At 37.2% G+C, this 14945-nt stretch overlaps 2 protein-coding genes across 3 annotated transcripts; both read right to left on the bottom strand.

Annotated features, from left to right (window-relative positions):
• Positions 1-612: 612 nt before the first annotated feature.
• LOC114573760 (polymeric immunoglobulin receptor-like) lies at positions 613-5872 on the bottom strand. Of its 2 annotated transcripts, XM_028606088.1 has the most exons (8): positions 5713-5872; positions 5546-5602; positions 3764-4084; positions 3296-3613; positions 2309-2398; positions 2021-2122; positions 1649-1695; positions 613-1560 (listed from the first exon to the last, which is right to left on the bottom strand). In XM_028606088.1, exons 1-8 carry the CDS (start codon positions 5750-5752, stop codon positions 1285-1287), a joined length of 1251 nt encoding a protein of 416 aa, XP_028461889.1. In that variant the 5' UTR covers positions 5753-5872; the 3' UTR covers positions 613-1284. The 2 variants fall into 2 exon arrangements, with proteins under 2 accessions (XP_028461889.1, XP_028461894.1); XM_028606093.1 differs by lacking the exon at positions 5546-5602.
• Positions 5873-10665: 4793 nt separating this feature from the next.
• On the bottom strand, positions 10666-14799 carry LOC114571343 (uncharacterized). Its single transcript, XM_028602243.1, has 5 exons — positions 14694-14799; positions 13768-14076; positions 13488-13526; positions 13285-13392; positions 10666-12053 (listed from the first exon to the last, which is right to left on the bottom strand). The coding sequence occupies exons 1-5, from the start codon at positions 14725-14727 to the stop codon at positions 11704-11706; spliced, it is 840 nt and encodes a 279-aa protein (XP_028458044.1). The 5' UTR covers positions 14728-14799; the 3' UTR covers positions 10666-11703.
• Positions 14800-14945: the final 146 nt, after the last annotated feature.

The following is a 14945-nucleotide window of genomic DNA, read 5'->3' as shown; positions in this document are numbered from 1 at the left end:
CAACCGGCCTGGCTGTATTGGTGGCAGTAGCTCAGTTTGTAGGGAGTTGGGTTGGGAACCGGAGTGTGGATTTGTAGCTGAAGAGCTGCCATTTCACTGGCACTGCCAAGGTGCTCTTGAGCAAGGCACCGTAACCACCCCCAACCACTCAGGGCGCTGGCCCAGCACTAGCTGCCCACTCACTCTGATGTTGTTCCATTTGTGAATAGGTTCTGAGCATGTGTGTGTATGTATTTCAGGCCTGTGTGTAGTGGTTTCTAACAGAGTGTAAATTGTAATTTCCCCACTGTGGATCAATAAAAAGTAAAACATTTTTTTTTAATTAAATTTAGTTTATTCTCAAGAATATTCTTAATCGGTAGGCTACTTAACTTAACTCTTCACTTAAATTTTCTTAATCATACAACAAAAAAAATATATGAACATTGAATTGTGCTCATACTGGCTTTTAAAATAGCCTGTGTCTTTTAAATGCCCTTGCAATGTAAGTAATGGGCCTTGAAATAAAAAGTCCTTGTTTTGTACAATAATATTCAGAAGTGTCAGCAGTCTCAGACAAATAAAGTCAGTATTTGCCAAAGTTACAATACTTTTATTATACAGTTCCTTAAACTCGCCTCCAAAACGCCAATGAGCTGTGAATATAAAATATCAGGTGGAGGTTATAGGATGTTGAACTTATTTGTGAGAGCTGTGTCTGCAGAGTCGTCACACCAGCCGTTTATTGGCAGGTCACCTTTTCAACCAGAAGAGAGCGCTCCAAAGCAGAAGGAAAAGAAGAGTCCTATGCTGGAAGTATTCAATACAAATATCCTGTATACTGGCAGTGCATCACTCATGAGCTTTGATAGAACATGATTCACTAAAAGTGATAAAATGAATAAGTGAAACTAAATATTTTCTGCCATTATATGATAAGGACACTTAAGAATTGGTTTAAAAAAAACGGAATAAAAAAAAAAAAGAATTGCTTGAGTAAAATGTAAGATTTACTGAGAATGAGTGACCCAAGCCAGAAACAGCAGTATTCTCAAACAAAAGTGTAATCATTATCTTCAGAGCACATTTACATTAATATTGACACATGTCAAAAACACAGCCATACTAGTTGCTAACTAGCTAACTGGTAAACTACATTGTCTCAAATGATAGAGTCAATTACTCTAAAAAGTTGCAGAATCTACTTTTCTATATTGTGGCTGTAGGGACTTTATGTACATAGAACACATTTAACAAACTGTACCGTTAACATCAACCCATCAGGTAAAAGACAGACAATCTATCTCATGGTTCCCCAGGCTTTGTGACTGTAGAATAGACAGTCTGCTCTGCTGCTGAAGGATGGGTGACACCCTGAGACGTGCTGTTAGAGGAGATTTCATTTGTGCCAGGAAGTGAATTCCTATCTGTCGAGACACCGACACGGAAATTGACGCTGGCATATTGGAGCTGGTCTGCTGGAAGGTTGACGTTGGCATAAACGGACGTCAGTGCTTCTTCTGAGCTTGCCTGCAGGTTCCCCGTCTGTATCTCGTCAAAGTGGTGATCTCCATGATTTTCCTGCAGAGCAAGTAAGGGTGCAGTGTAGCAGCTGTTGTACTCATATGCAAAGTCATAAACAAACAAACACACACACACACACATATACCTCTGTGGTATGTTCAGCAGCGCTTGTCCTCTGCTCTAATGATCCCTCTGCAGCATAACACACACAGAACATTTGAATAGATGGAAACAACAAGATATATTTATCTATCTATCAGCATTCAAAGTTATTTATCACAGTTAAAATCTTGTGCAAGTAAGGTTTCATTTTAGTTTTCTTCTCATTCAGCATTGAAATAACATGATCTGTTTTGTAAGGAAATATTAACATGATTTTGACAGACTAACAATCATTTTGCCAATGAAAGAAGCAGCAAAGAAGAATGTTTATACAACTACAAATTCACATAATATACTGTATTTGTGTGAATGTGTTGGGTTTTGGATGTTATTTTGCTAAATTTCCATCCCTCACCTTGTTTACAGGGGAGGTTGTGTCGGCACAGTACAAGTACAAGCACAAGTAGCAGTATCAATACCAGACACACTACCACAGCTACCACAAGGGCAAGCCAATCTGCAACCAAGAGACAACAGTTAAAGTTGTTAGAGAACACATCCTATAAACAGAGTTTCATTGTCCTCAGTATTCATGTAAAAAGCAGATGTTGTTTCAGTGTTTGTTTGTGCAGTAGAAGTGTTGGCCTATTTTACGGAGATATGAAGTGCTTGTTTGTTTGTTAGCGGTAATCAAAGTGGCTACCTTTGGTCACGGGGCCATCTGTTGAATTGTTAACTGTCACTGCGTTGTCATTTAGTTGCATTACTGATTCTCTGGTTTTGCGTCTTTCAGCTGTTAAAGAGTGAAAAACCAGAAAGTTAGAGATGTGATGAAAGGCATAAGGCAAGGCAGCTTTATTTGTATAGCACATTTGAGCAACAGGGTAATTCAAAGTGCTTTACATAAAAACAGATACAAAAATTAAAATCAGATAAAATACAAGAATAAAAGTTACAGTGCAGTGTAAGAAATTAAATATTAAAGAGGAGTTAAAACAGTTAAACATATAAAAGCAGATAAAATAGGAGATTTTAGGCTGCTAGTATGGGACAATGTATAAGCCATTGCTCTATACATGTAATCCACCTGCAATCCTTGCCGTTCCCAGAATGGGCCGGTCCCACCGGCATTTTTAACGCAGGGAGCTTGTCTCAATTAATCTCCCATCTCTGTGTTTACCTTCTGTTTGTTCCAGCTCCTCTGTTCTTCATCACTGTTATTATAACACTTTCCTTTATTATGTTCACCCAGAAATTGGAAAAAATGAAAACTCATCATGTGTTTTGTATGTTGAATCTTACTGTAATTTGAAAAATAACCAGAAACTGTAGCTGTCAACAAATGTGGAGAAGAAGTATAAAGTAGCAGACAATTTAAAATACTCAAGTAAAGTACGAGTATCTCAAAATTGCACTTCTTAAGTAAATGTACTTAGTCATAGTCCACCACTGGAAATATATACATGTTTCTAATTTCAGTCATGCTACTGGATCACTCTCTCCTTTCTTCAGCTCAGTTATGCAGCTGTGTGAGACACAAAAAATACGAACAGACCTTTTGACTAGGTGCATAGTAATACCCTGCAAAGTTATCTATTTACCAACAGCAGCACGGATTAAATCATCATACTGCATTCAGTTCATATTTACAGAGTATATATGTTAAAGTAAGAGTGCTCAGTGTACTTACCTACAGAGAGGAGGATTTTGGTGACTTCAGCTTGCTCCCACATCCTGCTAGAGCCGCACCAGTATGATCCAGAGTCTTCTGTGCTCAGATTCTTGATGTACACATAGAAGTACTTCATTCTATCCCTTATAGAAAACCTGCCTTTTGAAAAATCTGTCTCCTGGTCTGATGTGTGTATCAGCTCCTCACAGTTAGAAGGATTCTCTCCCTTGCACAAGAATTTCTCATTGCTGTTGTGGCTGTCTGGATATAGACACCTAATCTGGGCAGCTTCTCCAATGGCATGATTTATTGCCTTTGATGTAATGTCATCCCAGTCTGAAAAATGTGTTACACCAGAACAATGCAAACATTTTTTTACAAACTAAATTAAATTTTTCTATAGACATGCTTTGTCTGTATGTATGTAAGCTTGTGTTATGTTGGCTACTTTTGAATCAGGATCATTAAAAGCAGATCAATACTCACTCAAAATATGCAGGTGGATCTTAGTTAAACATGCAGTGGAACTGTCAGCTCTTTCCATAACACACCGGTATCTTCCAGCATCATCCTGGGTCAGTGTGGAAATGATCACAGTGTAGACTCCTTGCCGTTTGTCGTTTGTCAGAGAAAACCTGCCTAGAATTGTGTGATTTGAATTTACAGTTGAAATCAGATTTGTGCAATTAAAGTTTCCATCTTCTCTACAGAAGTGTTTGATGTTGCTTTCTTCTGTTCTTGGATACTGGCATTTGATGGTAGCAGAGCCTCCATGACGTGCCTTCTGGATCACTGGGGGTTTGTCACCTGCCAGAGAGATGAAATATGTCTGAGTATGAAACTGAAGGTTGACCTTTTCACTCAGTAAGGCAGCATATTTTTATGTAGCTCTAATTGTCTCACATTCCAATACCTGAAGGTTCTTGTCCAACCCAATTCTGTCCACAACACACACTGGTCAGTACACACATAATCTGTCTTTGTAAGGGGTGGACGAAGTATTTCAGTATTTTACTTACCCCATAACAAATAAAGGGCATGCATTCAAAGTCTTACTTAAAGGTGCTCTAAGCAATGTTGCGCGTTTTTCGGGCTACAATTTTTTTTTGTCACATAAAGCAAACATCTCTTCACTATCTGCGAGCTGCCTGTCCCCTGAACACACTGTAAAAAAAAAAACGCGGTCTCTGTAGACAGCCCAGGCTCCACAAATGCCAACAAAAACAAACTGTGCCAACCTGCACCACCAAACATAACAAACAGGGTTCCAGCGTTCCAGCCAATAACCGACAAGAATGGATGAGGAGGAGAGATGGGCGAGCTAGCCTCGTTTTGTTTGAAAATACTTTGAAGGTTAACAAGAAGAACACCTTTAAGTATTATGAAATATAATTTATTAAGTATTAAAAGAAATATAGTATGAAATATGGCTGCCTGTGAGAGTTATATGATTATATGTTCAATTATTGAATTGTATCAAAGCCTCTGAAAACTTGGCATCACATTTTAAGTATATAAGCAACAATTAAACCATATCTTTAGTTATGATTTATTTAGAATTTCAGAACTTTGGTTACTCTGCTTCATCAGGACAGTATGGGCGTGGTTTGATCAGATTTGATTGACAGAAACCAAACAACCCACCGCCAGCAGATTCTGATTCAAATGTTGATAAATCCTGATTGGTGCATGGAAGAATGCAGCGTTACTTTTTTCTAACTGAGCCCCACGTACTTCAATCCATTGAGAGGAACAAAGATGTGTAATGTAAATAACTTGCAGATGTTTTCCTCGTGCTGAAGAAAATAGTGTGTACAGTATAACACCCCCGTCACTTATAGCTTAATGAGAAAATATGTGTTTAGGCCTTTACTGTTGCTCTAATAAGTAGTATGACACTGTTGCAGTTTGTTACAGTGAAGCTAATGTTAGTTTTATCTACAGTATAACGATGCATCAAATTTTATAAGCTCATTACATGTTTTGTATATAAATTCATGTAACTAAATGTGGAGTATAGTGTACATTTCTGCACTGTAGTGGGTATAAAGTAGCACAAAATAAAAAAATAAAAAAAGCTTCAAGTAAAATAAAAGTATCTCAAAATTGTACTCCAGTACAGTACTTAAGCGAATGTACTTTCCATGTCTGGTGTTTGAGCTGCAATGTGTATGATTTTCTAGGCGTTATTTCATTTTGACATGAAACAAGCAAGCACCTCTCTGCAAAAGTATTTTATGTGACGCTTTATATCTTCACTGTACTTACAGTTTATGGTGTCAGGTCCTCCATTGTTTCCTGTCACAGCCAGTAAACTCACACTGGCTGTTGAAAAAATGGCAAGTTAAGTTATGTCATTACAACACAGTCAACAGGTTATTTGCCAAAATATGTTTCACACTAGTCAAAAAAAAAGAGAAGAATAATATAATTACCTGTCATTAAGTACATGATGACTTTAAGTGATATTCTCATTGTCTTAGTCCTGATTTTTCCAGCTGACTATAGTTTAAATCCTACTTCATCAAATATTAATTCATCAGGACATTAATAATGTATGACTAATGTCAGGACTACTCCCAACCTTCTGTCTCTCTGCACAAATACTGTAAGAGTGTGCCAGCTTCTCCTTTCTAACACATAACTAAACACATTTGCATTTTAAAATGAGGATGTACAATGTCATGTGCAATGAGAGTAAAATGGAGAGAGAAAGGAAGAAGAGAAAGAGGGATAGAGAGATGGAGAGTGAGATTGCTGACTCATATTCAGAGCAGTTCTTCACCTTCTGCATCTAATGATCTCTTCCTCTGCTTAGAAGTAAAAAAAACAAATACAAATGGACGTCAGAGAACAATGTCCACAATGTCCCTCTTATCTTTAGATCAAAAATCATACTTGCTATTTATATCCAGACTGTAGGTGATCTACCTAACACAGTATGTGATGATCAGAGATTTGTATTCTTTTCAGGAGGGATAACAGTGCAATGGAATATTCAAAACTTGCTTGAAGCTACAATTAAAAACCTGTGTGAACATATGATCCCTGTGTGTTCCAAAGAAATGATATTGTATTTTCAAAAAGTGCTTTTTTATAAAGCTTCCCTTCTTTATACTTATACTTTTCGCTTCATTGCTAGTGAAACATATGACAATACATTATATTATTGTAAAAACTCATACTCTTGTAAAAATAAATGGATCTAATCCATTCAGACCCAGGCTCCGCAGTGATTGACATCAACTATTTATGAGCCTTATCCAATTAAAATGGGTTTTTAAATGGATTTTGATAAGAAATAGAGGAGAGTGACTAGGCAAGGTGTGATTTCTGTTTGTTTATTTGTTTTATTTTCCTCGAGACTGCAGTGGGTGGGAGAGGGTTTTTGTTCTTGTTCAGTTTGTATTTCTCTGTTCTAAATGTTTGCATAAAAAAACAATAAAAAGTTGTCATTGTTAATAAATGTCGAGTTATATTTAAATTGCCAGGTGGCAGAGTGACACATGACACAAGATGAGCAAGACAGACAGACAAAACAGGAAGTGAAGAAGAAACTCTTTCACTTTTTAAATAATTAACCACATTATCCACATGCAGACCTTACTTTCTTGAAGATGGTATAACATTGGCGTTTGTTACATTTATATTAAAAGTTAATTTTTAGAGGTCTTCATTGTGGACAATACAGGATGTTTTTTTTTTATAATTAAATGTCCAGTCAAGTCAAGGCTATAGAATGACTCAAAATTCACCTGTTGATAACATTAATCTGTTGGTTTATATCTTTGGTAAAGTCAATAAAATCGTAAAATGTGTTAAGTCTTAAAAAATTAATAGTATTATTAGATTATCAAGTTGACAATTAAATTCCATAAAAATCTACTACTTAAGCCCCATCTTTTAGAATATAATTGTTTACATTTTGGCAATTTGGCACCATTAAAAAATATGCAGAATTAGTTATTAGCAGTTAGTTTAGACTTATAAGGAGCATCCTTTTTACTGTGATTTTGAAGCAGATTTATGGTTTTATTCATGATGGACATCAGAAATACTGTCCTCAAATAGTGGAAGTGACACTGAATCTAAACATGCGCAAGATGTCTGCGTGTTCAGATATGACTTTCACCCTGGGAGGCCTCCAGATGAAGTCGGTCAACCTCTAAAGCCACATGAGTCACACATCATCACATTATCACACATCCTCACATTATCACACATCATCAAAAAAGTTCTTATCGGTCCAGAATAAGATAATACATAGGCCTACATAAAAATCGTATGTAAGATACGATATTTCTTTTGTTTCTGTGTAACCTTTTCTGATTTTACTGTTTTCTATGTTCATTCTTTCTATTGTATGACATGTGTTTCTGATGTTAAGCAATTTGGATACCTGCTGGTTTTTGTAAAGTGCTATATCAATACATTTTGATTGATTGATACGAGTAAAAAGATTTAATACGAATAAAAAAAGTAAAAGATTTTGTTTGCAGTAGACTCCTCATACACACATATAAAAGCAAAGGAGTAAAAGAGTACATACATAAAAGAAACAGAATAAACACTTGTGCAAAATATAGCTATAACTTATTCCTCAATGTAATGGCTGCAGGGACAAAACTGTTTTTGTGTCTTTTTGTTTTACACCTGGGGGATTATAAACCTATGTCTAGAGGGTAGAAGCTGGAACTCTGTGTGCAGTGAATGAGAACTGTCGTTTAAAATTGAACTAGTTGGTGTACCTGTTTTGTGTACAGGGTCTCCACGGTAGGCTGTGGCTCACCAATCAACCTGCTAGACCACTTTACTCTTTGGTTGAGTGAGTTTTTATTTTTCAAAGTGAGGTTCCCAAACCAGACTGCTAGCGCAAATGATAAATAAATTCAATAAAAGCGTGATAAAAAAGGGTCATGATGGATTTATCAAAATGCAATTTACTCAGCTTCCTCGAACAAAACAGGCGCTGATGCCCTTTTTTACATACCACTTCACAGTTAGTTCCAAATGTGAATTTGGAGTCTATTATCATCCCCAGGTATTTATACGAATCGACACATTCAACAGTTTGACCATTGATTGATGTAATGTCTTTTATTTGGATTTTTTTTTCATTTGTTTTAACTACATTTAGTTGAAGGTGAGACACCTCACACCATTCAACAAAATCATTGACGACTGGACCTTCACCTGTTTCACTGTCTTGGAGCAGGCTGACAATTACTGAGTCATCTGCGTATTTAATTATAGTCCTGTTTTCCCACCTGCTCTGGAACATATTTGTGTACAGGATGAAAAGCAGAGGTGAGAGTACGCATCCTTGTGGGGAGCCTGTTGATGAACAGACTTTTTCAGAAAGATTGCCATTCACTCTCACGCTTTGCGTCCTGTTTGTTAATAAGTTAAGGATCCAGCCTACCAGGTTATTGCTCAGATCAAACTGTTCTAGCAGCCTTGTGGTTAAAATATGAGGTTGAATTGTATTAAAAGCTGAGGAGAAGTCAATAAATAAATAAAAGTCTGGCATGAGAGCCATTGTTAAATGCTTAAAGAGTAAATTTAGTAAAGTGACTGTGGCATCTTCCACCCCCCTACGGGGTCTATAAGCAAATTGCAGAGGGTCAAGTAAATGCTCCGTTTTTCTTAATATTTCAGACCTCACCAATGCATTTTTGGTGTCATCACAGAGGTAATATTTCCCTTTTTGCGTCCTCTCTTTGCACAAATTGTCAGTGGTTTTAATGAGAATCCTTCTTGTGCCATGGTCACCCTTAGAGAAATATTTAGGATAGTTTTCATTCCCAGTGTCATATGGACAGAATATGTTAACCAGTCCTCCCTTCTGGGCTCTAACATATACCTTTGAGTGTTGGCATCTGACTGCTTCAAAAGAAAAATATAATAATAAATATTATTTTTAAAGATTTTTTTTTGTAATGGCCAATGTGCGGAAAAATGTTGCTTTGTCCTTCAAATCACTTCAAGTGACCCTTGTTGGATGTCGTCATTGACATTCAACAATTACTGTAATTATATTTAAAAATATATATTCTCAGCAATATAATTAAGGATATCAACACTGTAGGGAGACTGCGTTGTTTTAAGTAATAGCCAGAGAAAAGACAGACGATGAGAAGAAGCATTTTCCTCATTACGATCTTTGTTAAATTCTCTCTCCCCTTTTGTTTTTCCTTAGGGTCTACTGGTTTCTCTGCCCTTCACCAAGTCTCAATCTAAGGCTTTTAACCTACTGGAGCCCCACAGTGAACCAGGAAGTCTTGAGGTTAAGCATAACACGTGGGGATTTTACATTAGAGCTGTAGGTGCTTGTCCACTGTAGCCTCTCCTTTTTCTCACTTCCCCCTTCTCAATTCCTGTGTGTGTGTGTGTGTGTGTGTGTGTGTGTGTGTGTGTGTGTGTGTATACTTATTGTGGGTGGTGGGTGTGTGAAAATGTTCCACTTCTTCACTGTTGGGGATTAAGAAGGTACAGATTCAGTTATTAGCAATTTATTAAAGATGTTTTATCAATATTAATGAAGTTATGACATGTGTATTAATAACTTTATCAAATTGACAAACAATCAAAACGGGACACCACCCTGACCAATAACTGAACTGTGAAAACAGTCTAATAGGTGGTGTTCTCTTTGAAAATACAGATCTTAATAAATTTGATTAATTGATCTCATATTTATAAAGTGAACGGGAAGAGTGAAATTTGAGCACTGACCTGTTCGATGTTATTACAACATATACACAAATAATCACAAACAACTGCTCTTTAAAGTAAAATAGAATTTATTTAACTTCCAAAATATTAATTGTCAATCAATAAACCTATTTACTTGTTACAACTACAACAAAGGCAAAACGAGCAAACATATTGTGTGTGTGTGTGTGTGTGTGTGTGTGTGTGTGTGTGTGTGTGTGTGTGTGTGTGTGTGTGTGTGTGTGTGTGAAAGCGGGAGAGATGACGAGATCACGCGGGCCACGCCCACGCGAGATCAAGTTGGCGGATGAAACACAGTGAGATTTGAGCATGGATTTGAGGCCCTTTGTAGGCACAACATGGCCACTCGAGGAAATACACAAACAGGCTATTTAACCGTCCGTCAGCTGATCTGTGTATGTGTGTGTGTGTGTGTGTGTGTGTGTGTGTGTGTGTGTGTGTGTGTGTGTGTGTGTGTGTGTGTGTGTGTGCGTGTGTGTGCGTGTGTTAGGTTAGTGTGTAAAGAGGGCAGAAAAGCACACTTTATAGAAAGAAGGAAGTGATAATTACCAATCTTCTCGTTCACCCAGGACTCGGACCTAATTTGACGTTGTGGCAGGGGTCTGAGAAGTTGTCTCATGAGGGGAATGTTTATTACTCAGCCTCTTGTGGGCCAGCAACTGACTTCTTGCGGCAACAATAACCAATCCTTTTGTCTACACAGGGTAGTGCTGGGGTTTGAGTGACGAACGGAAGGTTTATTATCTCGCTTGTACAGTAACTAACTTCTCCGCGGAGGGAGATAGCAGTGTAGCATTACAGTTTCAATATTAACTACAGTATCAAACTCAAAATATCAACAAGTCCCGTGATCAGACATTTGCAACAGTAGCACTTACTAATTAATAACACATTCAATGTAGTAACAAGTTGCAGCAACAGCAGTTACTGACATTAGTAACACACACCTATATTTCTCTGCCCAGAAACTTAAGCCTCCTTACTGTGTGTGTGTTCCCATTTGTTTGGTCCCATAGATGCTCCACAGTAAACAAAACGGATCCATCTCACTTGTGATTCACGGAAAACCCCGGCCACGGCCAATAGGAAATCAGTGTTCTCGCAGTTAACATAGGTGTGAACTACAACTTCTGTAGTTTTATTTATCTCTGGCCATTTTTCTCGTGGAGGTGTGACTTTTAGTCTTTAGAGTTGACCTGGAGGCCTCATTCTCTTTGTTTGAAAGGGCGCTCAGGCCTCACATGAGCCATGTGGTTTCCTTTGTCTCAGAGGTCACATGCTCTGAGATCTCTATGTATATTAAACATAGTGTTTAACCACACTGCTTGGTTCCCAACATCACCAACTCTCATCAACCACAAACAGACTCATGAAAATACAAAAACACACGGTAAAGAAAATGTTTATATTGACTACTTTGTTTTATCAGGTTAAAATTTAAAATCTACTGAACACGATTAATATTAGTTTTAGAGGAGTTATCTAAATATTTCTTATAATATCTAAATGTTAAAAAATAAATATAATTGAAAAGAATTATTTAAATTATCAATTCACAACTACCTGTGGATTTAGTTTTACAGAAATGTGTGAGTGGTGGGCATTTGCTGTTTAGCATAAATCAGAATATATTCTAATAATACAGCAGAGGAAGATACTGCACATAACAGTGAAGGTGATCAGCACTGAGGTCATACATTGGAATAGACTGTTGATTCCTCTGTTGCTTTGTGTTGAATAGCGGAGTATGTAAGCACAGGTGTGACAGTGCTGGAATCTGTGTGTTTTATGAAGCTAACAGTGGAGTAGGAGAGACTTTCTGGTTGGATCTGAGACTCTGATGAAACAATGACATTGGAGTAAATATTATCTGAGTGATAGCTGCTGGTGTCTTGGTGCTGAACGCTCGATGAGCAGAAGGTGCTGTTAGCCCTGCCGTCTGTTTCTTGATCCTCATTGGCTTTTGAAGAGGAAGTAGTGACGTGGTTTACATCTTGTTTCTGACTGGATGGTGTTGCATATACTATGTCATGGTCCTTTCCTGTATGGTGAGTGATGATACAATACAGTTTTAGATCCCTGTGAAATTAAAACTAAGTGTTTTACTTTCACTTCCTGAAAAACAATCTATATTTGTGGTGCCATAATGCTGCATTAAAAGTGGCACAGACAAATAATTAAAAATTCAATAAAGGCTGCCATTTCTGAAAGAAACCACCAGGGAGAGCAAAAGAAAAGGGAGATATCTTTCAGGACAAACATGTTTGCAGAATAGACGGAAATAAAGTAGTAGAAATTACAATATGGAAAATTACAAAATGAAAAATGCATCCTTCTTGCTTCTAGGTGGTTGCCTACACATTAGCTCCAACTTTGTACTTTCAAAGTGCTAAAATGTTGAGAGACTGGCAGAGTGGCTTTGGTTGTTAGAATGTGATATGCTCTGGCTATAAGCAGTAGGCGATTTGTTAATTCAAAAATAAATAGTTTAGAGAATATTATAGATCCAAGATGAAACAGACAGAAGGACGTGACTCGGAGAAAAAAGTCGCAATTACAAATTTGTCTGCTCAGCCTTGCTGCCAGTTTGTGTCGTAACACCTACAACGTTCACACAATATGGCTATTATCCAACTTTTAAAGACATATTAATTAAAACAATTATCACTTTTCCACATTTCTTATAACTTCTTTTTACACATTTTAACGAGCAATCCAGTTTAGCTTTAGCATTAGCTTTAAAAAAAATAATTAATTATTCCACATCTTTTTTTACATTAGTGGTGTTATTCAACTTGTCAATGAAATCCATACCAATTAAATCAATTCCCACTTTTCCAACTATCCTCACTACTTCAACTTCTTCTTACAGATTAGAAATCCAGTTTAGCTTTAGCAATTTAGCTATTCAGCATACACACGCATTTTCTGCAGGAAATGCATTTTCTACTTGAGTCTGGTATCCACTAGATATAATAAATCCATGGGTTGTTTGTGGTTGCTTGTGTGTTTTCAGGTGGCTGCTAAGTGATTGCTATGGCTCCCAAGGCAGTTTGAGGATTTTAGTATGTTAGAGTGTTCTAAACCAGTTTTTCCAAAACTTCACGCCAAGGACCCCTAAACTGACACAAATTAGACCATGTACCTTTGATAGGGTCTCGTCTCAGAGGCCCCCATTTGATAGGATTTTTGCTTTTAGATGTTTTATTATAGGACCCCTGCGATAATACTCTGAAAATATTATTATATAATAAATCTGTTTCATTTTATACCAGAATGTGCGTTGATGTCTCTGTTGCGATGTCTGAAAAATGTTAGAAGGGCAATCGCCAGAGCCAGCACAACCACCCCGAGACCTGCTCCAATGCACAAAAGCTTCTCTGAAAAAGGGACAAAATCATGTCTCAGTAATGATGTTTCACTTAGGACTTTGTCTCTCACATACACATCTACACACAACCAGACAGTTGCTTACTAAAGGACACAGCATTTGATTGAGGGTCATTTGTGTTTCCTGAAAGAAAAAAGAAAGAATTATGTTAATGTTGTTCCTTGTCTCTCAATCACATGTATCTGCTGCGTTAGTGAATTATCTATTTCCTGTAATTACTGTCTGTTGCGAAAAAGAGAAGATCAGTTTCAGACTGTGTTGTGAAACATTTTCCATAAAAAAGGAAAGAGAACAAATGTCTTTATATTTTTAAGTGATGAATAACAACAATGTCATAAAAGCTATGTCTATAAAATCAACTAACCCTTTATGACTGTAAGGAAAACTTGATTGTATGTGTCCAAACCGATTCTCTCTATTCCACACCAGTACATTCCTGAGTCATCTTCTGTAAGAAGAGAGATGGTCACGTAGAATGTGTTTCCTTCATCTTCAATACTGTATTTTTGGTTTAAATTGTTATTTGTTCTGCTACTTATCAGGATGTCTTCATTTTCACACGTTCCCTTGCAGAAATATTTGACATTGGAAAATGCGTTGGAGTGAGAGCATTTTATTTTGACATCACTCCCCACATCTCCTGTTACGGACATAGATTCAGTCTCCCATAACCCTGCACAAAACACACAACAACAAAGCACAAGTGTCAAGCTTTTTGCATCCAGTTGTGGACCTCAGTTACACCGTATATTACCAACCAGCTAGACCTATCCTCTTATTCAAAGCAGTGGTTGCAAAACGTTTATGGCTTCTGACCCTTTTGCTTTCTCACCCTGACACAGGTTGCAAATGTGTTGTAGGCAGTTTATTCTTTTTCATTTAAATTGTTTTTAAGAGGCCTGGAGAGGTCAGATTATGCAGTATTCACAAGAAAAAAAGCAGATATTAAAGAAGTGTGACATTTGGGTAGTACATTTTGTATTTTCTAACCTTAGTAATCATTTCACAAGCCCTTCTGGGTTCAGGAAAGGCTGTTCCAAAAGTGCACTTCCTAATTTTGTTACAGCTCTAAACAGCACCGACAAATCCAGTGTTTCCAAGTGTTTTGATAGTCAACAAATTGTACGGTATAGGCTCAAAAACAACAGCAAGGAATTACTGGGAGTAGCAGGGCCCTCTAACAAAGACAAGACAAAAAACCTCCAACTGAAAAAACTACCACAAGACACTAAACATTCAAATAGAGGAAAAGAGAAAAAGGGACAGAAGAATGAATCTCCATAAACTTACCTCCCAGAAAAAAGACCAGAATGAGGGAATTCATCTTCACGCTGTTCAAAAGATTTGTATGTCTGTCACTATCCGTTGCCTTTTCTTATCTCACCCTGATTACATGTCTTTGTAATTTTCTCCAAATTAATGACAACTTCCTCTTTGTTGTTGCACTTCCTGTCTTTAGCCAGCGTCTTCTGCCTAAATCTCCCCACCAAACCACATAAACCATCTCAAAAGCATCAAAACATCGCTCCCATCTCTTGCCTG

This window comes from Perca flavescens, chromosome 2, assembly GCF_004354835.1.
Source record: "Perca flavescens isolate YP-PL-M2 chromosome 2, PFLA_1.0, whole genome shotgun sequence".
NCBI classification, from domain to species: Eukaryota; Metazoa; Chordata; class Actinopteri; order Perciformes; family Percidae; genus Perca; species Perca flavescens.
The sequence above is the reverse complement of the archived record's forward strand: the minus strand, read 5'-3'. Positions and strand labels throughout refer to the sequence as shown.

Coding starts and splice junctions, on each gene's coding strand:
- LOC114573760 (XM_028606088.1), bottom strand. CDS start 5,752: ATGAGAATATCACTTAAAGTCATCATGTACTTAATGACAG. Junction 3,614..3,763: donor GATCCACCTGCATATTTTGA/GTGAGTATTGAT, acceptor CACATTTTTCAG/ACTGGGATGACATTACATCA. Junction 2,399..3,295: donor CAAAATCCTCCTCTCTGTAG/GTAAGTACACTG, acceptor ACTCTTTAACAG/CTGAAAGACGCAAAACCAGA.
- LOC114571343 (XM_028602243.1), bottom strand. CDS start 14,727: ATGAATTCCCTCATTCTGGTCTTTTTTCTGGGAG. Junction 13,393..13,487: donor ATCAAATGCTGTGTCCTTTA/GTAAGCAACTGT, acceptor TCCCTTTTTCAG/AGAAGCTTTTGTGCATTGGA. Junction 12,054..13,284: donor AGACATCAACGCACATTCTG/GTATAAAATGAA, acceptor CTCACCATACAG/GAAAGGACCATGACATAGTA.